The sequence below is a fragment of the Amblyomma americanum genome, chromosome 6 (genome assembly GCF_052857255.1).
Source record: "Amblyomma americanum isolate KBUSLIRL-KWMA chromosome 6, ASM5285725v1, whole genome shotgun sequence".
NCBI lineage: Eukaryota > Metazoa > Arthropoda > Arachnida > Ixodida > Ixodidae > Amblyomma > Amblyomma americanum.
Window position 1 is genome coordinate 74927477 of NC_135502.1, and position 27898 is coordinate 74955374.

At 43.6% G+C, this 27898-nt stretch overlaps 1 protein-coding gene across 45 annotated transcripts in view; it reads right to left on the reverse strand.

The window, feature by feature from the left end:
* mub (poly(rC)-binding protein mub) overlaps nucleotides 1-27898 on the reverse strand; it is a 385362-nt gene that overhangs the window by 9690 nt on the left and 347774 nt on the right. For 10 of the 45 annotated variants that reach the window (XM_077627330.1, XM_077627362.1, XM_077627329.1 and 7 more), the window contains 10 exons: nucleotides 24279-24302; nucleotides 23274-23306; nucleotides 22278-22394; nucleotides 22016-22189; nucleotides 21307-21435; nucleotides 19718-19834; nucleotides 17587-17764; nucleotides 15078-15231; nucleotides 9443-9562; nucleotides 2607-7025 (listed from right to left, as the gene is read on the reverse strand). In XM_077627330.1, coding sequence (XP_077483456.1) covers nucleotides 6704-7025; nucleotides 9443-9562; nucleotides 15078-15231; nucleotides 17587-17764; nucleotides 19718-19834; nucleotides 21307-21435; nucleotides 22016-22189; nucleotides 22278-22394; nucleotides 23274-23306; nucleotides 24279-24302 — 1368 coding nt within the window. In that variant the 3' untranslated portion in view covers nucleotides 2607-6703. Of the gene's footprint in view, nucleotides 1-565; nucleotides 623-2606; nucleotides 7026-9442; nucleotides 9563-15077; nucleotides 15232-17586; nucleotides 17765-19717; nucleotides 19835-21306; nucleotides 21436-22015; nucleotides 22190-22277; nucleotides 22395-23273; nucleotides 23307-24278; nucleotides 24303-27898 lie in introns of those variants that run through there. The other 35 variants (XM_077627345.1, XM_077627344.1, XM_077627347.1 and 32 more) reach the window with 11 other exon arrangements.

Below are 27898 nucleotides of genomic sequence, written 5' to 3' on the forward strand. Positions count from 1 at the left end.
ATCGTTAATTTTAGTTTTTGTTTCTTTGTCACTTACTTAAACATGCACACATACATGCAAACACATTCAGTGTTGCCTGCATTCAAGAGTTCAGTGGAAAGTCAATGATGGTCATATGTATATTTCTTTTTCCGGTTCCTCATCCTCTGCGCCAATTTTAAGTAGCAATATTAAGTTGCAGACAAACATTCCACAGGTTCCGACACAGTGACAAATATGCAGACCACTTAGAGTTGCCGAGAAGCAGACACAGAGACCTGTCCCTCAGATCATTTGGTACCTTCTCTGTCACCTTCACAACCTAATGCAAGGCCACATCAAAAACATGGAGGTCCTGCTGACTTTAAAACATCTCAAACTGGCCACTAACTCTGCCCTCCTTCCACATTCCTCTACTGCTGTTTTCACTACTTCAGCAAGCTCTGTCTGGGTGCCATCCAAATGCCCATTTTTCCCTCTTCTCAATATTCGCTCTGCCTAGAGGCACATGGTGACAAATTTTTGAAAACTGCTAGCACTTAAATGCATACTAAACAATATTAGCAAATGAAATGCAATGGCTTACTTCAGTGGAGCGACGGCCATGTTCTTCCAGAGCAATGGTAGCTGAGCATTTTGAATGCTGCAGGGCAGAAAAGGACAAAGAAACATTTTGTACTTTATTGGTGCACTTGCCTGTATCTAAAGAAGCTCATCCACCAAAGAAACATAAAAAAAGTCCTGCAATGTTGAGAACCACAAGACAACCAAAATACAGCAACGAGCGAACACTAAGTAGCTCCTTGTTCAATATGAATCAGCACCTCGCTTACCATCCTTTGACACATGTTACTCCGTTCATTAACAGGAACTGATGTACAAAGCTAAAGAAAAAAAGAAAACACCTAGATTTGCAATTCTGGATAATTGGTGCTCGGCCTATTTGATGCACACCCTCAGAAATGCATATACTGCACAGTCCTGAAATTGCAGGCTCAGCAGTGATGGAAGGTCCCAAGCCATGGTCTCATAAAAGCTGTATTTCAGCTACTGTTTTTAACCTGTGTTGCCACCAAGTAAGCACTATTGGAGTTGCATCATTTTCTTCCTCTTTAGCAGCTTCCAAAAGGTGGGAGTGAGTGCAGCAACATTTTACGACAGTAAAACTGTAAAAAGGTAAGTACATTTCAGTGTACAGTAAAAACACAGTTATGCACCCCTGCATGAGCACTTGCAGCAGTGCTACCAACACACAGGAACGCACACTGGAAATATAACGGCCCAAGTTTTCCACATGCCTCTAAAATTTAACATTTTTCCGAGTACCTGACATTGCTCAGCACAAAGGCAGAAGTTCGGAATGCAGCAAATGATCATTCAACCAAGATTTTCCATCTAAATTATCGTAACCTAAACAACTGAAAAAAAATTCACTATGCTTATGCTACCCTGTGTAAGCCGCAAAACTCAGTGACAGCAAGTATAAAAGCTTTCTTTTTTTTAATCTCTGCACTTCTTCCTTAATGCCTTCTTTCATGAAAGGGTCCAGCTGTACACTCATTGTGTACTGCTACCACGCATTTCTTTATTATAACCTCTACACAAACATGTACACAGACTCCAAGAGGTGTTTTGAAGCACTTGGCGGTGTCTTGCAGTGACGTGTCCCACCCATTGACAATGAAGACTACACGAGGCACGAGTCATGGGCTGTGAGCATGGGGTGGTCACGTTATCAGAGGAAAGAGCTACCATTGGTTGGCAGCCATCTCCTTTCAGCTTCTATCCTCACCCACGGATAAACTTTCATCGATATTTCAGGGGACGTTGTATATACAGCTCTGGCTGCAAAACACAGCAGCCTGTTATACTATTAGCGGTGCAGGCTGGGGCTTATTTTTTCAATTCTTTTAGGACAACCTTAACTACCAAATGCAAAACACAGGTCTCTCTGTTGTGCCCAAAGGGTGTCGGCAGGGCAACTTGATTTTTACTTTTTCTTCGCCCAACTTAAGGTATGCAAAGCATAGAGGATTCACTCTATGCTCCACATGCCAAGAAGATATGCTAGCCTTATGTTCAAAAATGTTTTAAATATCTATGACTGCCCATTACACAATTTTTAAACAGAAATAGAAAATGCAGACACAATTTAGAAATAAACGTTAGTCTAGGATATTGTCCTCAAATTATGACCAATTACATGCCTCAACTTTGTCAAATATGCGTAATTTTAGGCTGGCAGAATGCAAAAGCAAATACGTTGTGCCTTGACGCCTTAGCACATCATCTGCTCACTATTCTGTGTACAGTTTAATTTGCAGATAATTTGCACAGAGAAATACGTATGATAGGATAGGAATAACTTTATTGAAATGCCAGCAACTGGCAGTTTATCGTGTCGTGACGTTGGGCCCCAACCCTTGATATAAAACTAAGACCTTAACCATCTCAACACTTAGTGTTTACAGAAGTTTTCATTGCTGACTAAATATGATGATAATCACCATGCAACAAAAATTTTATTAAATGCTTGCTTAATGTGACAATGAGAACAAGAAAACAAGCTCCAACTCCAGGCATATGCCACAAAGTGAAGCAAAGAAATGATGACATAGTACACACTGTGATATTAGAGCATCTTTAATAATATGCTTCAGAAAATGATTATTCTACAATGGAAGGGTATGGGTTTTCTTTGCCACCTGTTTGGTGTTTTCACAGGTTGAGTTCATGATCAGTGCAAATGTACTACAAGGATTGAGGCATACTTAATAGTATCTCTGGTCCTAATGACAACAATGAGAACAAAAAATAAACCAAGAGCAGAGGAAACAGGGAAGGCTCAAGATGTACAGCTAACTACACAAGCTGCCTGCGACATACACCTGAAAAGCCTGTCTGTGGTTTCACATGTTTTTTCACCGTTGCCAATTTGCAACAGGGCCCAGAAAGCACGTACTCAGTGCAAACACATTCTGCTCAATTTCTCTGAAACTGTGGTGGAACAAACAAAAAGACACAGGCTCCACAAGAAATTTTATCTATTGTCGAGCAACGTTAAAACTAAAGGAACTAAAATGTGATGTGTGAAAGAGATGCCGGAACATTCATAGGCAAAAATGACTTCATGAAGGCAATAAAGCAAGAGAGACCCTGAGGCTGTGACAAAAGCAGGACTGCGACACTGCCCAAGTGACAAGTGCAGTGTGTACGCATGTGTCAAGCAAATAAATATTGCACATACAACATCCAAGCTACTGGCAGGTCCCTTCGTTGCAGCAGATGTGCAGAAATGCCACTTTGCTGCTGGCTAGCTCTTAGCCAGCCCACTCAAGAACTATGCGCTTGGACAACCACTGCAAGGCTTGTCAAGTCAATGTCACAAACAGCTTTTCAGGGAGATATGTTTTGCTGCATATAGTGATCGTTTCACACATCTACAGATTTACAAAACACTCAACTGACCGACCACATCACAAGTGAGCCGCTCGCGGCCCAAATTCTGCAGAGATGAGTTGTACAGAGAGCACTTGAAGAGCAGTGAGAGTTGCTGCTACAGCAAGGTGGCCTCATAATCCTGTCCGCAGCAAGAAACGTTCATTGAGGAACTGTTCGTGTATGTGCTCTAACCAGTACACATGCAAAAACTAAAGGTATATTTTTTCTACCAAATTTATGTTCTGGCGAATTTCAACTGAATTTCTGTTACTATAACACTGCCATAGTGCCTCTTCATGGAATGAAGAAAAGACTTGCACTGCTTCACAGTTCAGCTGACAGGAATTTCATGGTTTGTATGGTACGGATTACACATAATGACATCGAGAGAAATGGAGAAGTCACTAGGAGATCCAAGTGTTGCATATAAGCTTGTGGGCTTTGTTTGAAGGTTGTAACTGCCAGCACTAATAAAGCCTACAACTTACACAACCTATAACATAAGTGAAATCAGCAGTGAGTGACAATTTGTGCAACAAGCTAAAAAAGAAAATATAGGCAGGCCAGAAATGTCAAATCATCATAGTTTCTCATAGCACAAGTTTTGATTCAGCGAATAGCTATTCCATTCTGTCATGAGGCTAGGCCAGTACACATGAAATCTTGATGAAACCAGAAAGAGACAAGGCTATTAGGACTACCCTAACAGACTCACAAACAGAAATACTGAAAACGCTTCCCTTCCATCTCTAATAGGTTGTACCTAGTGCACAGAAAATGAAAATGGGAGGAAGATAGGACAGAGGAGGGGATAAAAAAAAACAACAGAAAATGCATGCTATGTACATAATAATAATTATAATAATGAAAAGACCGAACAGAGCTCCTCCAACAGTGTGAAATACTACTCACATCAGAGTGCTGGGCGATTACCCTGACTTGCAATATCAAGACACAGTTAGGAGGACGTCGCACAAAAGGTATCAACCATACAGGGATATCGCTCACAGATGAGAGTGCAGGTTAGCTTAACACACCGAGATATCAGAGGCATGTGACTTAGAACATGGATATTATTACAGCTGTTGAACAGACTATGATACAACAAAGTTCCTCTTCTCCAGATATCAACAACAAGAATAAGACCAACACCTACCACTAAAAAAATCCATAAAAAATGCACAATTCTAGTGCATTGAAAACTAGTACATGCACTTCATACCTAGACGTCATATTAGGCTGAAAATAAAATCTGGACTAGCTAACACTTGTACCTCAAGAATAAAAACGAAATCATCCCAGGTTTAACTTGATTGCTTACTGCATTGCGCTGCTGGCAAAAAAAAAATATGTTGAAAATCTGTGGGTTCTCTGTTTTTCTCCATGTCCACCACTTTTTTACAACTCTGTGGCCACCACGGAGATAATGCCTTGTCTCCAAAAGCCTTGCTGCTGATATGTCTACAGCACTGAATGCAAGTGCCCCAAAACATCATCTTCTACTTCTGAGTCGTCTAACTGCAGCTACATCACTATGTTGGTGGTCATAGTACAGTGTTTTGTCCCATAAGCTTGAGAATAAGAATGGCACAATATATATGTCTGGACATTTCCGAGTCGATGAGTGAACAAAAAAAAAGGAAGTGTCAAACAAAAATGCTAATGCCTTTGCTGGGTGAAAGTGTGGCTGCTGGTGCCACTGAGTCATCATTTTCTCCATGGCAGCAGAAAAAAAAAAGAAAAAAATGAACTCCAACGAAAACAGGGTTAAAAGCACATACCAGTCATGTAAACACATGGCAAAAGGAAAGCTGTGTCTTAAGCTGCAGGCAAATGCATTTGCTTTCATGCCTCAATATAAGCTGGTCGTACAAGGACTATAAGGACTATATCAGCATAGTGCCATCATCCTCTACACCAGAATAAAAAGATCTTTGGTGAACAACAACAACATAAGAAACAAGAAATACTGAAAGAATAAGAAAAATGCCACAGCCATTGCACAGGGAAAAATGACACCCTCTCCTGCCCTCCTCATGGAGGAGCCACCGGCCACACCCACGCAGTGTGCACGCCCCTATCCTCCCCCACCAAAACACAACCACCACTCGCGACAGCGTCACGTCAACAGTCCCATCCACCACCACGACAATATTTTCTTCTTGCCACACAGTCCTCTTTGCAACAGTCTCTGTGCAAGCTTCAACAATGTATACTACTCGTCACATTGGTCAATCAGTATAGCACAGACAAAGAGACACCCCACTGCCAGGTCACTTTGTGCTGCTTCCCTTGAGCAGCAAAAAAGACAGGATTGTGCTATGTGGACCACATTCGTGAAAAACACAATTTCCAACCCTGTCCTCATTTCTTTCGCTGCAGACTCGCTCCCTTCTAATGCACCAGCGGCGTCTGTTACGACTTTCCGTTTCCAGCACTATTTACTGTCAGTGCCTGCAAAAGAATGCTTTTCATAGAGCCATAGAATGAAAGCTACAAAAATTATTGTCAAGAGATGGCTACAGCTTATTTCGTTCACTGTGAATCCTAAGCGAACAAAAGGTAGCTTGAGCCTATCCCAATGCAGCGCCTCAGCTATTTGCTGCAAAACACTAAAAGAAGGTGAGGTTGGATTTTCATCTTTAAAATCGTTAGTGCGCTACTCGTGGGAACAAACAACACTGGACGCAAAAACCACAAAAGCACTGTCTGTTTGTATGGTTTTTGCGTCCTGTATTGTTTGTTCCAATGAGTAGCACACTAAGTGAAGCCAGCGAAAGCCACCAGCAGAAACAAGATTCAGCTGCAAGGGCTTGACTAAGGCGAGGGTAGATTAGGAAATTTGCACTGCCTTAAAATGTGCTTTCAAAAAAACACTAGTGTGACACATGACAAGGTAAAGTGCTAAGGACAGAAGTTTATTCATGCCTTTGGCTCAAATGATCGAGAACGTTCCTTGCCCCGCTGCTTGTATGTCTATTTGCAGACAGCGCTGCCAAAGAAGTAAAAGAGAGAAGCAAGGCAGCAGCAAGACCGTGCCGGCAGTGGGGTGCATTTCCCTAGAGAGAGTAAAGCTCCCGATTCCCCGTAGGGCCCTTCACCTTCCACCATTGGCCTCATGTGCCTCACAATGTGTGTTCAGTGTCGAGAGAGGGGAGCAGGTAGAGAAGAAGAATACGAGAAGGTGGACGCAGAGACAGGACAGAGAAGAAAAAAGACAACAGAAGGAAAATTGGGAAACAGGAGGAGAGGGAGAGAGAGAGAGCTTGCCCCTCCCTCTCTCTCAGTAAGGGGAGAACTTGTTTCGCTCAGACTTCTTGCTGCCATTATGGGAGGAGGCGGCGCTGGCGGCGGCGGCAGTGGTGGCGGCCGACGCGGAGGCCCGAATTTTGGCTGTGAGGCCCCCCTTTCGACCCTGGCCCGCCGCCGAGGAAAGGTTGTTGAGTTCGGTGGCCAGCAGGGCAAGCGGGGCAGCACTGGCGGGTTTCACCAGTTGGCTGAGCGGGATTGCCAGGGGGCTCGGAGGGGTGGGCGAGTTGGTGGGGGGCCCAGAGGCCGGGTGGGTCGAGCTCAGGTCAAGGGTCAGGTTCTTATGCAGTTCCATGCTGCAGAGATGGAAAGAAAAAAAAAAGAAGGGGGAAAAGAAAAAAGAAACAAGACGGGAGAGGAGGGGAAATGATGGTTCAGGAGAGAGGGGTCGGAACGGAACAAAAAGAAAACAAAGCGGAGGAAAAGGGAAGCAAACAGGGCAGGAGTGTAATAGAAAAACAAGAAACCATGGCAGAGAAAGGTGAATTGCCAAAAAGACAGAAAAAGAATAAGGTAGTTTTTTTCATTTTTTTTAAGGAAGGAGCCAGAGCAATAGGAATATGAGTGGTACAGGACAGGGCATTAGTGAATAAAAAAAATTACCAAGTTAAAAAGCAGAAATTAGCAAATTAGCAAAAGAGAGTTTAAAAAGAGGAGTGCAGTGATTGTATGGAGAAAAAGGAGGGTGGGGGTAGGTAAGATGGGAAGAAAAAAAGGAGGAGTTTCTGGATTAGAGAAAAATCCGGATGGTCAAAAAATCATAAAAAGGATGACAAAAATAAAATCTAACCAAATAAAAACTAATGGTGATGGCTGGCAGAACTCATGCATACACAGACACAAATGCATGGGCATGTAGTGGTAATGAAAACAGGAAGGCAAGTTGAATAAATGGGGCCCAAAAATTGCCTGATGCCAAGCAACGAAAGTTGGCACAGCTGTGAAATGTTTGCACTAGAGATTACCGCTGTGCTTTCCTCACATACTCGTGACCTTTACCAAGTAAGGATGACAAAACATTTGCTACTGATGTGGAGCTTTTGTTCACAGTAATAAAAAAAAGTACTTTGTGCACTGTGACTTTAAAATGTTAAAGTATAATTGAGTATATTGATGGATAAGGACGTTAAGAAGAAAGCTTGCGTTTGAGAAACACACAAGTGAAGTCTTGACTTCAGTATTATGATCTCTAATTGTCTTTTTGAGCCAGAGAGATGATGCTGCAACTAGAAAAAGATGGAAATTTTCACTCAAGGAACAGTAAGAAGACTACATAAAAACTGCAGCTGTCGTGGACACACTACTGAACTACTACTACTCAGTGCTACAGAACCTTTATATAAGAGGACAAATTGAACTTTCCTACCGTTTCAGTTGGCACATAAAGTGCTGGCTACAAGTAAACTGTACACTGAGTGCCCTTAAGTGAACAAACCCCCCAAACTTTGTTTAAGCAAACACTGTGCACAGAATGAAGTCAACTTGTCTTTGTGTTAAGTCAGCTTAAACCAGCCTAAAATGGTTGAAAGACACAATGGACTTAGTGTTATAGCTCATCACATACATAGCGAAGGGAAGCTTTTTAACTGTAATGCACATGCACACACACACGCAAAAGAAAGAGGAGCGATTTCCTTGATGTGCCTGCACAATATAGCCCATGTTCTCACTTGAACGCGAGCTCTAACAAAGAAGGCTTTCGCTCTTATAACAAGGTTCCATCCTAAATATATATCTGCATGGTGTACTGTCTTACACTACGAAAGAATTCTATGCAGGATGTAAAAGGAGAAAGGAGGTGGGAGAAAAAAAAAAGCAAACAGAGTGTGTCACAGGAAAAGTAGTACCGCACGGAAAAAAAAAAAGAAACTATAGGTACACAAGCAAAAAGAAAAGAAGGGAAAAGAGGCAAAATAAATATACAACAAGAGGGCTTAGAAGCAAATGAGGATAAGGTGAAAGCAAGGGGTTGTGTTTTGGAGGAAAATGGGGGGGGGGGGGGGGGGGGGTACTGAGTGCCTATGGGTTTGGGAAACACGGAAGGAGTCAAAGGGGGCTGCAGAAGGGGTTGGGAGTTGGAAAGGTTATGCCAATTGGGGTAGGGGGGCAGTGTGAATAAAAACCTGTTGTCATAGGCGTGAGCCTACTGTGAGGCTGAAAAGGGCACTGGACAGGTAACTGTTGCAACCATTAGGGCAAAAGCTGCTGCTTTATTCCTAAACAGAAAGTCCACACTCTTTCAACAATGAGGCACATGAAGCCAAATGGATTATGGTACTACCTATTTGAATATATAAGCATTAAGAAAGTCACGTGATAACACTGCTGTGACTGGAAGGGCAGAGACAGAGGCTGCTACAAAAAAGAAGAAGGCAAGCAAGAAGGAGGCCTTGCAACCTAACGAAAAGATCGCAATTACACTCTCACAATATTTGAAAAATATTTTCAGGTGTGTCAATGGTGTTTTGTTTATTTTTTTTGCAGTAAGGTCTTTCAGATTAGTACAGTGCTTACTAAGCTGCCTCTGATGTGCAATAATTGGGCAGGGAAATGGTACCTGGATCCAACAACCCACCACTCTGACTAAACACCCCAACGTCTTTTTCAGCTGCGTACTCAATAACCCGGATGAATACCTCGCGTAAAGTAGGCCACAAAATACAGCTTCCTGAAATCAAAAGTGATCAAATGATGCTGTGATCCTCACACCCACCTTGTGTTGATGAGGTACTGCGCAAGGTTGATTGCTTCCGGCGTTCCTGAGATGGTGACTGTTCTGTCTTTGGACCCCTCTTCAGAGTTGGATATCTTTATTGTCGCTCCAGAAAGCTGCCTGCACACCCAGAAAAGAAAATGGCATGCTCATTTCAGTCAGTGAATATATTAAGCCTCTATCTTGAGCAAAGTAACTTTCAGCTTCAACTCCAACATCGTATGCAGAAATATGCAACTGACGTAGCATGTTCTAGCAGTGATACTGTATACCCAGGGTGACTGAACTGAGGAGGCTAATGCCACTGCCACAGAGCACACATGGTCTTTCATTGGGATGTTTGGGAATCTAACTGCATATAGAAAACGGACGTTTGGCAATGATGGTTATAAACACGTGCTCTGCACACTGCTCGTTTATTCAAAGTGCGCACGCCTAAAACGTTTGTGAGCCATATAGGGACAAAGCTTTACAAATGAGAACTCAACGAAAGCAAATCAGACAGTACATCGAAGAACTGCTATAAGTGCACTTCATTAGCATCACTAACATAGTCTGAATGCACCTGATTTCTTATGACAGAAGGAAAATGTAAGAAAGGTGATTCCCAAAAAATCGTTTTAAATTTACAAAGAATCTATTGCTTGCTATCAACAAAAATTTTGGTGTGATTCTTGTTCAATTCAATGACCCCAGAGTGAGAAGAGTTATCAATCGTTTAAAAGTAGAAAATTCAAACGAAAACCATCAAAAATCCTAAAAAGGGCTAACTCTTGCTGGCCATGCTTAAGCCATAATCCTTTCTACTTTGTGCTTTCAAGTGCATTAGTGAGACTGTCAATAGTGCAAAGACATTCACAATGAGCGGTCACAGTTTATTATGCGAGCCGCCGTGGTGGCTCAGTGGTTATTGTGCTCAGCCGCTGAACCAAAAAATGCGAGTTCGATCCTGGTCGCGGTAGTCGCATTTCGATAAAGGCAAAATGCTAGAACCGTGAGTACAATGTGATGCCAGTGCATGTAAAAGAACCCCAGGTGGTCCAAATTATTCGGAGCAGGCCACTACGGCGTCCCTCAGAGCCCCAGTTGCTTTGGGACGTTAAACCCCATACACTATAAACCTATTATGTGATATGACGACCAAATGTGTTTGAGAAGTAAGCAGTTACAAGCATAACAAACATTGCAACAGTACACAGTGAAAATTAACAAAAAGTCCAGCTACTGCTTTATCTTTTGTCCCATCTATTGTCCCATGAGTGGGCATACAAGACAAGAATGACTGAAACTGAAATATCTGCATCGCATTATTCAGTTCCAACTTTATGATGGCGATTTATATCATGAGATGCATAATGTGATCAGCAGACAAGCCCATATGATAGCATATTTAATGAAAATAATTCAATGACGTGACACACGTGACAAATGGCTGATGTTAGTTTTTTCATGCAAATAAGGTTTAGGTTTATGGGATATAGCGCTCCAAAGTGACTCAGGCTATAAGGGACTCCATAGTGGCGGGCTTTGGAAATTTCAACCACCTGGGCTGCTTTAACACGTGCATTGACATCGCACAGTCCACGGGCCTCTAGCATTTTGCCTCCATCGAAACGCGACTGCCAAGGCTAGGATCAAACCCACGTCCTTCGGGTCAGCAGCCAAGCACCATAACCACCGAGCCACCGCAGTGGCTTGATGCATAATTTCTTTGTGATCTTGTGTTAACCAAGCAGTGAGAGTTATTGTAAACAAGCTCCAGTGAAGTAATTACATGTTCATGACTGTGGTGCGCACTGCACTAATATGCTATTATTGACAGTCATCATCAGCCTGACTACACCCACTGCAAAGCAAAGGCCTCTCGCATGCCTCCCCAATTAACCCTGTCCTTTGCCAGCTGCGTCCACCCTATGCCTGCACACTTCCTAATCTCATCTGCCCACCTAACCTTCTGCCGCCCCCTGCTATGCTTGCCTTCTCTTGAAATCCACTCCGTTACCCTTAAGGACCAGCGGCTGTCTTTCCTTTGCATCACATGCCCTGTCCAAGCCCATTTCTTCCTCTTCATTTCGACTAGGATGTCATTAACCCGTGTTTGTTCCCTCACCCACACTGCCCGCTTCTGGTCTCTTAACGTTACACCTATCATTTTCCTTTCCATGGCTCACTGTGTTGTCCTTAACTTAAGCTGAACCCTTTTCGTCAGCCTCCATGTTTCTGCCCCGTAGGTGAGTACCGGTAAGATACAGCTGTTGTACGCTTTTCTCTTGAGGGATATTGGTAACCTGCTATTCATGATCTGAGAGAACCTGCCATATGCACTCCACCTCATTCTTATCCTTCTAGTTATTTCCCTCGTGATCAGGATCAGAAATCACTACCTGCCCTAAGTAGATGAATTTCTTTACCACTTCCAGCACCTCATTGCCAATTGTGAACTGCTGTTCCCTAGCTAGACTGTTGAACATTACTTTGGTTTTCTGCATGTTATTTTTTAGACCCATCGTACTGCTCTGTCCGTCTAACTCATTGATCATGATTTGCAGTTCATCCCCCAAGTGACTCAGCAAGGCAATGTCATCAGTGAATCACAGGTTATTCAGGTATTCTCCATTAACTCTTATCCCCAGCTGTTCCCAATTCAGGCCTCGGAACACCTCCAGTAAACAGGCAGTGAATGGCATTGGCGAGATCGTGTCCCCTTGCCTGACACCTTTCCTTATTGGAATTTTATTGCTGGCTTTATGGAGGACTATGGTAGCTGTACAGTTCCTATATATATCTTCCAGTATTTTGAGGTAAGGCTCATCTACACCCTGATTCCGCAATGCTTGTATGACTGCCGAGGTTTCCACTGAGTGAAATGCTTTCTCATAATCAATGAAAATAAAAGGACTAATATTAAAGAAGGTAGAGGAGCAGAAAAGTTCCAATGTAAATAGTCAAGCTTACGTCTAATGTCATAAACTTTATATTCAGAGAGGAGTGGTTGCATTTGATTTGTTGCAATGTGTACAGCAAAGAACTGGGAAGAATTAGAATGTTATGTAAACACTACTGATTATGCATTAGCAATGAAAATGGTTGCAGAATTAAATTGAATGCGAAAAGAATGAATGACGAGTATGATAGGCATATAATACAGGCTGGCTACTCATTAAAGGGCCACAGAAAGAAAGCAGTGTTTGAGCTTGGCTTTAAAATGCTTGCACTGTGTAGAGTACAGGCCACCTAGCGTCCATGCCGTGTACGAGACCTCAAATACGAGCAGGAAATTTATAATATATATTTAAAAATATAGTCGGCAGCCGGGGGTTATGATTGGTTCACAGAGCGAAATTCTTTCAGACGTCACGCGCTACCGCGGCCACTCCGCGCGCGCTGCAGCCGGTGGAGGTAGCGGAGGTTAGGGTGCAGAGGGGCCGAGTAAGTTGGGCTGGCAGAGGAGCGCCGCCGTTTTGGCGTGCGAGAGCAGAGGAAAAGGTGCAAAGACGCAGAAGTTCAAATTTTGCCTGCATAAAACTCAGTTTCCATAAAATGCATCAAAATAAGTCTTGCTGGAGGATAATTATGAACCGTCGTCTTTTAACACTCCAGAATATTGTACCTGTATTGAGAGCCTTTTTCTCGGTCCTTTTAACTCGGGAGAGAAAAAGTGCGAGGCTACAGATGCGCATTCAAAGAAGGTACAAATGGCTTTTTAATATGCTGGGGCCAGAGCCACCCCGCTGTATTATTGGTCAGCTAGGTGAACCAGTCAAACAACTTCAAATTAATGATGACCTATGTTTTTACAGCAATGTTAGCAAGAGATCACTGTTAGCAAATATAGTACTCTAAACTGAAATTGGTGCTCACATTTTTTCAATGCAAAAAAAAACTTTCCCAGTACAAGAATGCACAGTATTAGAAAACATAGTCCTCTTTTGCTCTTTCTTCACCACACTCATGGCTCTGAGGTACGAAGCATGCAGGTTTTAAAGCAGAAATCCAACTCCGCTATCAATAACCACAGAACTTCATTGTTGTATCGAAGGGAGCTCTACAATAACTTCAAGAATGATGCATAGCATGGTTATTAGGTTTCTATTGCAGTAGCTAAATAAATGTTCGGGCTCCCGAATTTCCGAACATGCCCGATTATTCAGACTTTTTGCAGCACCACCACATATCCCATAGAGCCAATACATAAGAACGACTATTTTGGATGCACTGCAACTGACTGCTCAACATTTTGCACTCGCTGCAGCACTGTCACTAATATCCAAGCAGTCATAATTTGTGCAGTGGAACATCACTAATTGATTCAAAATGCAGGAGGGCCGAATCCTGGCTCGAATATGATAGGGTTCAACTTGGAAGGTGGCCTCTTAACAGCGGGGCTAATACCATATTTGCCCTAATCTAAGGCAATAGTTTTTATAGAAACTCCAGACACAACCGCAGTGGTGGCCTAGTGGTTTGAGCATACGCTTCACATGCGGGAGGTGCGGGGTTCGATTTCCAGTGCCGCCGGGTACCCACCAGTCATACAATGGGTACAAACTTCCCTTCGCCTGTTTCTCAGATTATTCAGGGTGAAATGCTTGGGAAATGGGTTTTCGACCTCACATTGAGTAAACGAAAATACCTTGCACCATGGCGCCCTTTGGCCGCAGGCGCCCTTGCACCATAAAAAATTCCATCAGGAACTCTGGACACGAAACTCAGGGTTGGCTTCGGTTCAAGGATGCGGCTCTATCCACACACACATCACTGCCATTATGTAAGGAGTGCCTTTTTTTATGCATGCTGTTATAAGGCCTGCATGTTCATGTCACATTTCAGTGCAGCTTATGCGTATTGGTGGTGCCCTTTCTTTCACAATATGCTGCTTCGACAAGCAAGTGGTGTCACTGCACCGGTGTTTTCAGTAAAAAGTTTTAGCAGCAAAAAGATCATGGGGTTTAACATCCCAAAGCAACTCAGGTCACCAGGGACACCGTAGTGGAGGGCTCCGGATAATTTCGACCATCTGGGGTTCTTTAATGTGCACCAACATCGCACAGTACATGAACCTCTAGCATTTCACCTCCATTGAAATATGATTGCCACGGCTGGGATCGAACCGATGTCTTTTGGGTCAGCAGCTGAGCACCATAACCACTGTGGCACAGTGGCGGCTCTTGGCAAACAATAAACTTAAGTGGCTTTTTCTTTTCTTTTTTTGAGGAATTTGACTGTTTGGCCTGCCCGATTTTTCTTATGTGTTCGCGGTTCCCAGAGAGCCTAGAAAATCAGTTGGCGACTTACTACAAATTTTCTATTCACACTTACTTTTTGAAATGCCTGCAGGCCTTGAAGGGGTTTGAAAGGAGCAATTCAAAAATTTGTGACAGCAGAATGCCCACTTTTTTTTTTTTTTTTTCAAGGAAGAAAACTTCCAGCCAGCTATGCCTTGTTACCTAACAGAGCCATTCTTGCTCCAAAGTACAGACGAAAATTTTGCACTCAAAGCAATACTGCCGTTTCAAAAGCAGCACATTAGTAGCAGTTCAGTTTTGGTGGCGAGGCAATGGTGCAGCATTGCCATGTCCTGTAGCATTTTCGCTTGCAGCATCTGCATGTTGGTTACTCCAGCAGAGGTTCGTACCTGATTTCATTGATTTTGGAGCCTCCCTTGCCGATGATGCACCCTATGAGGTCATTGGGGATGGTCATTTCAGTGGTGGTGGTGCTGGCGGTGGCAATGGCAGCAGCTGCAGTGTTGGGCCGCAAGTTGTTGGAGGTTGCCAGCGCTGCAAGCGCTGTCACAAAGCAGCACGCAAGTAAGCATGCCAGCAGAGCATGGATACCACACAAGGAGCCCGCCAAAGCTCAGGGCTCTTTGAGACTTTAAAGAGGTCAAAGAGAGAGACTGATCAAGTATGTTACTCATCACTTTCTCTAAATTCTTTCTTAAAACACAAATTATGAGTTCATGCTTGTTTATGAGGGAATGAAGGGAGCAATTATTCATAAGCGTCCAACCAAGAACAGCCATTAGCAAAGGAGAGCTACCTGTCCTGGTCTGGGCACTGAACCTGAGACCATCGCTAATTTGAGGCAGTCGCTGCCCAAACTAAGCTAAAGCTAACAAATCTTTCTTCAAATGCAGTTCGTGAGAAAAGCTGTGTAGCTTTCATTTGCAGCCATATGCTGTGTTCAGGTGGATGCTAACGAGTAATTATACTCCCTTGATTGAAATCTACTCCACCTTAGTGGATTCCCCTAAATGCATTGGTGAACAGAATACCTTTGGTCTTCAAGACACTCTTGTTGCAAGATATTGCTAAAGCAGTGCACATAATAGTTAATAAATTTCCAGACAAAATTTTGTTTTTTAAAGCTGGGGAGCCAAATTTTCTTCCAAGAATCTCGATTTCAACTGAGCAGATCAAAAGAGGACCACATTTTACCAAGAAATAAATTGTAGGTGGCCTTCTCATTACAGAAATACCTTGAACATGATGTTGTACATGATCTGCAGCAAAAAGACACATGGCAACAAGATTTTGCGCACCACTTTTCTTCTATTGCAGCAGCAAGTAAGGAAAAAATTGGGGAGTATTTTGAACTACACGGAAAACTTTACAAAAAGCAAAAGCAATATTGTCAGGTTTACAGTATAAAAAATGGTCACTTTAAAGCCAAATTGCCTGCCTTAAAGAAGGCTTCAAATTGGAGTGCGAAATAAGCCTGGTATTACTAGTAAAGCCTCCTTCTGCTTCAACAGAAAGGGAAGGCCATTGTGTTCAACTGTTGATCAGCGGAGGCAGGTGAGAATGGATGAGCTCTGGGCTAAGCATGAAAGTCAAACTCCCAGTGTCCTGTTGTCTAGGCCATGCAATCTACCCGAGTGCAGCCACTACACTAGCCTTTTAACATATGTTTACTACAAGATGTGTGCCAGCAGCACTCCACACCAGTGAGAGAGACGCAGAAATGTTGAACAAATCTCAGTGATATTTGCAAGCAATGACACCTCCTGACTATGTGGACTTGTCAAGAAAAGAATGCTTCATGAAAGCATTTACTGATCCTCTTGCATCCATTAAAAACTCCGCCACAACAAGGATGGATTCGTGACCTCCAATGTTAATGAAAAATTAAATGCTAGAGTCTGCATAGTGCTGCATTGCACAACTCTACACCATCAACCCTTCAGAATCCATTGCAGTGCCCTGTTCCACATAGGCCATCATCACCAAACTAAGAAGTGCTACAGCAGGTGTATACTTACCATCGTTAAGCTGCAAAAAACATTACGAGTATGCAGCACCAAACCAGCAAAAGGAACAGGTAGATAAAACTACATAAAACTTGCTGGCACACTAAAAAATTTAAAATTTTTTGCTTTTCGTGAATAAAGCACGCAGTTACCATATAACTGCCTTACAGTCATACAAAAAGAAAAAACAGCTACGTCCATCCCATCCAGAAAACCTGACAGTTCTAGAGCATTGCATGAGAAACTTTTGGCATTTTGTACAATGGTTTTGTACAATGAGGTATAGCTGCCTGATCAAAACCTAATTTTGCTTTCAAAAGAGTGAACAACATGAAATATCAGGATGCATTTGAATCTTTTGAATAGGACCACTGGTTAGTGTGAAACAACAACACAAGAGTCACAAAATTGTGCAACAGAAGGTAAACTGCCCAGAGCTCATGTTTTTAGCTGCAATATGACTGGACTGCACATTTTGCACAACATGCAAAAACAATGCACCATATCAAAATTTGTGCTGTTCTCTGCTCAACCTTAACTCTTGCATTAAAGGCAATTGCAAAGGCCAACACTCGCTACAAAAGCTTCTAATCTACCATGGTATAGAAAACTGCCCACTTTGTCAAGGTGCACAACAATTGCATCTTGAAGTCACCAATGATGCTGCCCGCATCATGTCACAGCTAATAAAGAATGAGCTCTGTGCAGTGTAGGACTGCCACACAAACTCAAGATGAACGCTCTGGGTGCTCTGCAACCGATGCGCCGCTCTGACGATTGGGGAGGAGCCATGGGGTGCTTGGGGAGAAGAGTCGGGATCGCACGGTGGTCGGAGGTCGACGGTGGAAGGGTTTGGTAGTGGTGGGGGAGGGTTGGGTGCCTGCACTCTCACCTTGCGGGTTGATGGCCCCGACGCTGTGTCCTGGCAGCAGCGGGGCATGCTGCAGAGCCAGCTGGTGCAGTTTGGTCAGCTGCGGGGCGGGAACAAAGAAACACGAGGGGCACGACAGGTTGGTCGCCTGTTTGACGCCTGCCATATTGGAGGCGGCGGGGGCCGGCACTGAGCCCGGCTGCAGTCGAAGAAGGTAGAGGGAAAGAGAAGCCCACCATCACGGGGAAGAAGAAAAAAAGAAGGAAGGGGACCGGGGAGCAGTCATTAATAAGGCGTCCTCCTCACTTGGCTCTCGCGGCATCTCCTTGCACACAGGGGGGCCACCACGCGGCTCTTAGACCCCCGGGCTGGGGACGGCACGCGGGAGCCTGGAAACGAGCGGTCTACGGGCTACGTGTTATTTGGGCTCGCTGTCGAGAAGTCCCGAGCAGAGAGACACAACGTGCGAGCAAACTCGCAAGCCACTTGAGAATCCACGGGGGTGCCACGCTACAATGACTATGAGGCAACGGAGCCATGAGGAGAAATACATGGCCACTCGGGAGTTGCGAGCTCTCGATGTGCCTCTAGCAGGAAGTGACTCGAGGCTTCCACGTATCTGCTAAGACATAGTGTAGAGATCCTGAGACATGAAAATTTACACAAAACGTTAACCTGACCAAAGCATGCTGCTAGTCTTTCAAGTACAGTTTCTTTGTAATAGTTTCATGCTCTTGTTATAAATGTGCCTGCTGATTTCTTTAGGTTGTTTGTGGTGAGACTGTGATGACTATAAATTCTATCAGGCAGATCTCCTCTTAATTAGCGTACACTAACAATAATTAGCATTCACGTGAACGACAGAACAACCACTCCACTGCATTTTAGGCTTTGTGCTGAAGCACGATGCCAGGTCTTCCAAGGAGGTAATCACCCAGGTGCTTAGAGAACCTAAGAGTCATGAAAAACTATTGGCACTGTAATACAACTATTAATGTCGTATTTAATAGTAAAAATAGTGGGCAGCAAGCCATGTAATACATGCCACTCTTTTGTGGCGTAGCACCCATCGTGACAAGTGGCCACTTCTTCAGGCTAAGACAAGTGAAAACGTGTTGTGCTGTGTGCGCACTAGGTAGGGTGTAAGGTATGGGTTGGTGGGTGGTCAGGTGTGGCCAGGTGAGAAAATTAATCAGTTCAGATCCCAAGCTGACAGTTAGTGTCCCCACACAAACCTTTCCTTTGCAATAACAGGTTGAAAGAGAGAAGAACTAGGAAAGCATGCAAACAAGCCGCATTACACTTAGGACTTCCGTGTATTTTTGTGGAACTGTGTCTCAGAGCTCGCGCAATATGCTTGAAACGGTTAAAATAGTCTGCTGTTTTTACGCTCCCATGATGACCTAAGACAGTTTAGCTAGCACCAGTCGGAAAGGGACAAGGCAGCAATTAACAGCTAGGCTGAAGACCAGTGAGACCGAAAAGCCTGGCGGAGACAAGTAAAAGAATGGAATCCCCTGATAGTGGGCTTCTTTCTCTTCTCCCTTTTTCTAATTTTTTGTTTTTATGCAAACCTGAGCAGCTCCCTGGGAGCACTCTGCAATGCCACAGGATAAACGTCAGAAAGTGAATTTGAGAGAGAGGCAAGGATAGGAGGAATAGAAAATGGAGTGCGCTTGTGTTGCTTTGGCTACTGTGCAAGACAATGGTAACTCTCCAGCACAAAAACACAACAGGAAGACTTTGAGCAGGTAAGCAAAGCACAAATCAACAGATGTATATTACAACACGAACACAAATAGAAGCTTACCTAGGCTCCTTGTTCCAAGAGTCAGGAACTTATGCTAGCAAGCAGCAATACTGAGCCGCAATATATGATTTAGTTTCCACTTAACTTAATATGAAATGTCCTTGCCCATAGCCTTGTAAGTGGCGAAACTATCTTGACAAAACTTTCAAGTAAAATAGGGACTATAAGGAGCCACTAGTTGTTAAAGAAATTTATTACAATGAGAAGTTTTAGAGAAACAACAGCGAGGACGTGCAAGCCTCTAGCAAAGCAGCAATAAGGGTGCTGAGCTGCAAAAGTGGCTACAAGGATGCCAAGCTGCCAAAGTGGCAACAAGGGTGCCAAGCTGCCAAAGTTACTCACGTCAGGATGTGGAATTGCATATTGCCCTTGAACTGTGTAGGCTTGACCGCCTGCAAATATCACTGGTGGCATGGCTGGCTTTGGACGGTACGGTATCGTCGCTCCCTTTGGAGGGGACTGTAGAAAAGAAGAAAAAAACAATAAAAGTGCAGCACTGAGTATCAAAAGTCGTAGAGCCAAGCAAAAGTCACGCATCTGAGATTTGGTTGAAGGGCATGTGGCTAAGATTAAAGTGCTGGATTCATGTGAGACAGTGCACAGTTGCAGCAGTGCAGTGCAAGTTTAAAGAGAAACTTGTCATAATAACTATATATATATATATATATATATATATATATATATATATATATATATATATATATATATATATATATATATATATATATATATATATATATATATATATATATATATATATATATATATATATATATATATATATATATATATATATATATATATATATATATATATATATATGGAGGCTGCATGCCTTCTACAGATGCGTATTACCAGTGACTCCAGTGAGAAGTTTTGGCCTGCTGAATTGTGGAGATAAGTGCAAAAAGAAGGCCTCAATGGTTTTCAACACCACATTACGATCAACATCTAAGTTTGGCAAGCATTTAGTATTGCACTTTAGTATTTAGCATTTAGTATTGTAGTAATTAATCAGGATTTTTGAACTGACAGAAGAAGCTAAGCTAATATAAAGGCATGAATTCATTGTGAACCATTGTTAAAATTTTGCAAATTTCCTCACAGTTTTAATTGTAGAGTCAAAAGAAAACCTTTGACAGAGGTCTGTCTACTTGGAAAGGCGAAATTTAATTGAAGTCTGAAATCTTTCAAGAACCTGGTTGCAGCTTCAGCTGTGCTTGTGACTGCTTAAGTTAACGAGGTGCTAATATGACTAGATTTTTTTTTACCTCCAAACAATCTTGTGCGGCTTTTGGATAAGAATGGCTGAATATAATAGCTTTCTTTTTTTTGATGTCACTATAAAAATTACTACTATAATTATTCTTTAAAAATTGTCTCTGCTTAACCAAGGAAAAACTCAGAACAAAACGTGGTACTTCAAGAAAGAAAACATGGCACACACTATATATACTACAAGGCCTTTAACATTTTAAGAAAGCCCTAGTGGTACTTATCCAATAACCATTTCTTATCTAACAGCAATTCAAAAATAAATTTGCGTCAAATACTTATTGTTTGCAGCCACATTACTGAAGATAGTCCCACCAACTCGAAGGAAACATTTCTACAAAACCTCAAAACAAAATGTCCACAGTAGAGGACAAAAGGTACCATAACATTTTTCTATGTACATTTAAAAAGCAGTTACAAGAGGCTCACTATAAAAACTTCCTAACAACAAAATATGGCAAGATAAACTGCTGTGCTTGTTTCCCCAGATTCTCGCAATTTTGACTGAAACAATGGCAGTTCTGCACTCGTAAAGCACCTTTTCCTGCCTGCCATTTACAATCAGTCAAAGAAGATCATGCCAAACACCAAAGAACACATTATCAATACACCAGAGTATGTGACACAAGAAATTATGCACCCATGGATGTTCTCACCTCCATCATGACACAACAGATCTGGTAGATGCACTTTGTGATAGCATCAGCAGTTCCAGAAACGGTCACGGCTCGTTCGGTGGAATTAGGGAGCATCTCACTGGCCACCTGAATGGAAGCACCTGTCACCTGTAGAAACAGGTTTAAAAGGAGAGAAAAACCAACAATGAGCTACAGCCTAGACCATAATGATGTTAACAATGTATACACTTGGGCACACCAACAAACACTGAAAGAAACGGCAAAAAAAAAAGTGCCAACACGGCTGATAATTTCATGCACATTCTTGTCCAATTTCAGAGTTACTGTAGCAACACCTTCAACTCTCTGAGCATGCTACTCTGCAGTGGTGGCCCAGCTGCTTGAGCAGTTCCCCTGTGTATGGGAGGCGTGAGGTTCGAACCCCAGTACTGCTGAGTACCCACCGGTTTTCTGATGAACAAACGCTCACCCCTAGCCTTGCGCTAAGTTTTTTCTTGGATGACATTCTTAGCAAAAATAGTCTCAAAAGACACTTTGTGCAGACCAAATAAGTTAACTATGGTGTATTTTCGCCAAGCTGACCCTACAGCATTAAAAAATTAAATTGTCATCACTTTTCTCTGCAGTTTTTCTTTTCATTTCACTTCATCTGCAAGCGATGAAGTGCAACTGAACACCAATGTTACCTCTCTAAAATTCAACAAGCGAGAGAAAATACGCTTCTGACCTCACGGATTTCCTTGATCTTGGAGCCTCCCTTGCCGATGAGGGATCCACACTGGCTGGCCGGCACGATGAGGCGCAGTGTGACAGGTGGCTTGGGCAGGTGGCTGCCATTGCTCTGCAGCTCCTGGAGGGTCGGTCCCACCGTCTGCACGGGGAGGCAAAGCAGAGACAACATCTGCCCGCTCTGTGAAACGTCCACCGCTCCATTCCCCCCTGCCCTTGAGCTCGTAAGGGGTCGAGCAGCTTGCGCAGCCAGGGCTCACCTCTTCAAACTTGCGGGCGATGAGCGAGAAGGCCTTCAGTATGGCCTCTGTGGAGCCAGTGACGGTGACAATGCGCTCAGGGCAAGAGCCATCCGAAATATTGATCTTGGCACCACTCTGCGAAAGTTGAAAAGCAAGGAAACCTTGACGGGCTGCATTGTAGGCAAGCTGGTGGCTGTGCTATATCCACTTAATGCAAAACCTTTGGTCTGGCAACACAAGACCTAACAACAGAAAAGTACACAGGACTGCAGAGTTGCAATTGGCACTCCATCCTATGTGCTTCTACCACCCTCACTGCCATAACTTCCACTTGGTGCTGCTCTTATTAAGCCATTATAACCTTGCGTGCAGCTTCTAGTACCTCCACATACGAGCCAAATCCACTTTACAGGCCTAGTGAACCATGAATAAGTACCCTGACCTTTGAAAATAGAATAGTCACTAAAATGAAAAAATTCCTTTTCATTTTAACAGCACTTCCGAGCAAACATTTTCAGGCAACAGAAATTAATTCAGTGTGGTCATGAAAATAGCAACACTATTTTATTGCAGCATACGTGCCCTGAGTGCATAATAGTACCCAGGTCTTATGCTTACAGCACTGTACAGCCTTGGTTAAAAGTCTTCATGCCACATGCTTTGCTTTTTGAGCCGTATAGTGGGCCTCTACAGATCTGCTCAAAACCGAAAGGTCTTGAAAAGTGAGGATGGAGGTTCTCCTAATGGAGGCATAGGTCTTCATGGATGACATATGTGCTCCACTAAAAGGCTGTAAAGCAAGCCATAAGCGTTAAGACTTTTCACCAAATATGTACATGCAATCAAAGCTTAACAGCACGTGAGATTTTTTCCCTCCCAGAGTTTAGGATGGAAGTTATTTACAGCATCATCAGGACTAGTGGCAAGGTCAAGTTAAAAAGAATAGAAAAAGGTAATTCACTTGTCAAACGTTTAGAAGCACAAAAAAGAATGAACAACCTCAGTGGTACTTACCTCTTCTCTGAACTTTTTTATGTTGTCGCCTTTCTGCAAAAAATGGGAAGAGCAAAGGAACACATCACATCATGCTCCACACAAAGATAATGCCTAGTGAAAAGCAAAATCATTCAAGACTATAATCAAAACACTAGTAACAAAACAGATAAGGTGAGTGTAAGCAGCAGCAGCATCTACAATTTACAACAAAGTCCTGACATTTGGAAGAGGCAGTTTGAAACCTCAGCTCCATAGGATGTTATTCAAGCTCAGCCAAGAGGAAGAAGATTGCTGCGGCTACAATAACCGCCCACAAATCTTTCACACTGTGAGATGTAAGCCATTCTTGACAACAGCAACATTCAGTGTTGCAACATATTACCAAGAACGAAAAAAGACTAGCACCTAGCACGAAGAAAATATAAAGCTTAGTACACAAAAAGGTCATGCAGTTATTTCTTGCTTCGATCCGAAGGCCTTCTAATTCATGCAAGTTCCTAAAATGTTGTTGCTAATATCAATAGTGTCTGAATTCAGCAGATATATGCAGTAATATCTACATATGTATCCCATCTAAACTGTGGTAATGTTGAAAACCCTAATGGGCAATTTGTTTACCAGCAAGGGGCAGACCAGCAAGGGGCAGACTGAATGACTAGCTCATAGACAAGGTAGGTTGAAATGATGCATAGCCCTTCACTTCTAAAGGGGTGCACATACAAGAGGTGCACAGTTTGCATAATCAGGATGAAAATTACAAAAGCAGTAAACAAAGAGAAGCCATATTCAAGTGAAAATTTAATTTAGTTTTTATATTTACTACTGTCGCAACACAGAACTAAAGAGACACATTTCAAACAAGGCAAGCTGGTTTCGCTGCTCCGTAAAAATCAATTTTTGCAACATCATAATGGAAGGGTTGTGCCTCTTGAGAGGCTGATAAGATAAGTTTACTCGTAAAGTATCTAAACTTAAGAATAACAAAGAAGGTGAATTTATGGCAGAAATAATGGTTCAACTTACTTTTCCTATGATGCTTCCCACTTCCTGCAAGACAAGGGAAAAAGGAAACATGATTTAGTAAAGTATAGAATCAGAACAAAGAAATAAAACATAAGTGACAAGAAAAAAGCCACTGTACTTTCTGCAATCACATTGAGCAGTCAACCAGACAACCATTTTAGATCCAAAAGACCTTGACAGAATGTACCGCTCAAAATATTTAATGCACAGAGATGTTTCTTCATGACCACACTTTGTCCATTCTATGTCCAGAAGATGTCCCTATTGTCTTGGAGTGGACGTCTACAGAATATCACCAAAAGTTTTTTGGACAGAAATTCTGATGGCAGTTGGGCAAAACACGCATGCACGAAAAATATTTGTGATCCTCTTTGCATATTCTGCAAAGACAAAGCGAAAAGATAACTTTTTGAAATGCAATAAGCTAATCGCAAGGGAAACGGTTCACTCTGACAGGTGTGATTATTTTAACAGTTTATTGATTTAATTAGTATCAACACTACCGCAGCAATCCAGTTATACTATACCCACAAACACTATGAAACAAATAGCTTCATGTAGTCTATCGACGAGCTGCACACAAGCACACTTCGTAGTGGCATTCAATGGGCTTATATGTTCTCCACACATGGCCTACCTGTTAGCGCCAGTGGCACTTGCCAGTTGAGCGAAGTTATTTCAGTCAGTTATGAACTTGTGACATTAGTCTGCTCTGCTGCTTTTGCGCAAGCATTATGCAGACGCGTTAGGTGGAAACAAACGTGCTTCTAAAGAAGGTGCCTTTGTGAGCCTAATTCATGGAGCTTCTTAGTGCATATATAGCAGCATAAACCGTTTGAAAACCTTTCCGGGACACATGAAGTCGAGTTCCTTGTGATGGCCCAGTGCGAGAGCCTGCCTAATTTAATCGTGTCTAATTGTGAATGTTCATAGACAGTCCACCGTTAGAGTCTCAGCGATGTGCACGAAGTAACATTCTGACCATACCACAAAATGCAAGTCAAATGGATGTCCACTAACAGACGATCTCTTGTAAATGCTCACATCGATGTTTCATGGGTCGCTCAAAATGATGTTTGATATTGGGACCATTTGTGGATATCCTCTAAATATTTCTGGTTCTCTGGGTGGGGCATGTTGCACCAATGTGCAAAAACAGCAGCTGTGGCGAGTGGGTGAAGGTACTCCAGCCAAAGTCACTGCTATGCTTGCAAGAGTAAAGCACCACTTAAATACCTCAAAAGTTGTCACCACTTGAATGCTGATAAAATGAGCATGGTCTTGCTGACACATTACCTCGTATTAGGCAAATATTAGCAGCCATGTAAACTTTTCTGTCATTTTTCAGCTGCAACAATTACTTAAACCCTATAACGAAAGATCATTCAGAAGTTTCAAAAACACTGTAAAAACGAAATAGAATTTGACAGCGTCCTACAGGTTTCCTATTGGCACCAGTGATGTCTTTGGAATCTTCCACTGGTCCTTCTTGGGTGGGAAATGGCCGCAGGAGATTTAGGTTCAAGACTGGGAGCGTTGCTACAAACAATGTGAGCCACAGTAGTAATTGGGGAACAATATCTGCCCGCATGCTCGCTCTCCATTTGAAAACATGGAGTACTATGCTGAGCTTGACCAGCGCGAGCAGCAGGGTTTCATCCATCACCAAAAGAGAGAGAGAGAGGAAAGTAAATGCGGATAACAAGACACGACGAAAGGACAAACAGCAGCTCGGTGCATGCGAAGAACGAAAGACAAAAATCGAGACAGAGCGAGAGAGAGAAAGGGCGACAAGCGGGACCGGGCAAGCAGACAGGCAGAAGGGCACGGAGGGAGTGTTTGGGGGGGGGGGGGGGGGAGGCATCTTATCAAGCATGCCTGAACGGCTCTGCCGGGCGGCGGCACCGTACAAGAGCTCATTTCCTCGGGACCGCTCTCACTCGCGCGTACGCCTAGCGGGCGTCGCGTGGCCGAGAGCGCGGGCCGACGGCGGCTGCAGCGAGTTGGCCGACTGGGAAAAGAACCCGGCGGCACACGCAGGCGCGCTCACCCATTTCCGCCTTTGTTCCCGCAGGAACAAAAGGAAGGGAGGCGTAGAGAAGGGGGAAGAAAGCTTCAAAAACCTTGGAAGTGCGCTGGAAAGAGGGGCAGCGCCGCCGCTCGGGGCGCTTTACGGCGAGCCACGGAGGCTTATCTGGTGGGGGCAGCCGCGTCAAAGGGCGTTACACAAGGCGGTAAACACATGCCGGCATCGGCGGGAGCGGCGCTCCGGATCTTGAAGGACGACGCGGCCGAGCAGAAAGCGCGGAAAAACGGCCCGAGAATTCCCCCGCGCAGCGTTGCAGACGTTGCAGGCCCATGGCTTAGAGGCACGGCGAGGGACGGGGAAGGGCGTTAGTGAGAGGAGGCGGCAAAGAGGGGCACCGCTAAGGAATGGGGGGGGGGGGGGGGGGGGGGGCGTTACTGACAGGCAGCGAGCAAATTGTCGTACACCAGACAGAAATAGCGCCGGGGACGCGGAAGGTGGAGGAAGGAAGGTCGTGATACACACGCACAAAGACGCGCACTGTTGGGACGAAACAACTGGCTCGGGCAAGGGGAGAAGAACACCCGCATAAGACAATAACGACGAATCGGAGAGAGGGGGGGGGGGGGGCAGCGAGAAGTAAAAAGGGAGATGGAAGAGGACCCGGGAAGAACAAATAAAGACAGGGGAGCGAGACCCCGCGCACGAAGAGCAAGAAGCGAGTACATTGAGGCGCGAAGGAAAGACAAAAGGAAGGCGGCTGCGAAAGCAAACAGCGGGCCGACGTCACAAAGTTGCATATTCGGCAGAAGGGAGGAGGGGCCCGGATAGTTCGGCAAACAGGAAATAGCGCAGCTACCCGGCTAGAGCAGGGCTTTATTTAAACGCTCCGCGGACATTCGCAGACTCAGCGTAGGGGGTCAGGAAAGGACCGCGGTTGCCTTGCAAGACAAGGGGCATCCGAGAGAACGATCCATCGTACGAAACTGCAAGAAAATGGAGGTCACAACTGCCAATACGCGGCGCAGGTGCGGGAAAAATTAACCCGTTTCAAAGCGCGCCGCTAAACTTCACGTCATAACGGCGCGCTCAGTAGGTATTGTATATACACTTCAAGAACGGAATACAGGAATGAAACGTTGTTGGGCATTTACAAGGCGCCCAGCACGCGAACGACAACACTAACTCGCATCACCCATGAGTAGTAGTGAGACTTGTAAGGTCCAATATAAAATATCCATCACAGTCTTCGTCAATAAACCCCGAGCCTTCATAAGAACATTATTGAAGATATGGAACCGGCAGCTTTCAAATTAAGAAATAAGGACATGAATACCAATTTTTAAAATCTGAAACGCTTGCAGATTCTCATTTTTTGTTCCAACAAGCAATCGAATTTAACGCCTAAACGTCTCCGAATTGTGAAAATTTATTTCACTGTGGTACTGCGAACACGAGCAAAAAATAATAATAAAGGAAGAGTACCGATTACACAACTCTTGGCCACTTTACGTTCACTACGCAAGGACACCTGAGACCGCTGTTCCAAGCAGCTACACTGCCTGAGGAACTGTACTCGGCAATTTTTTTACTC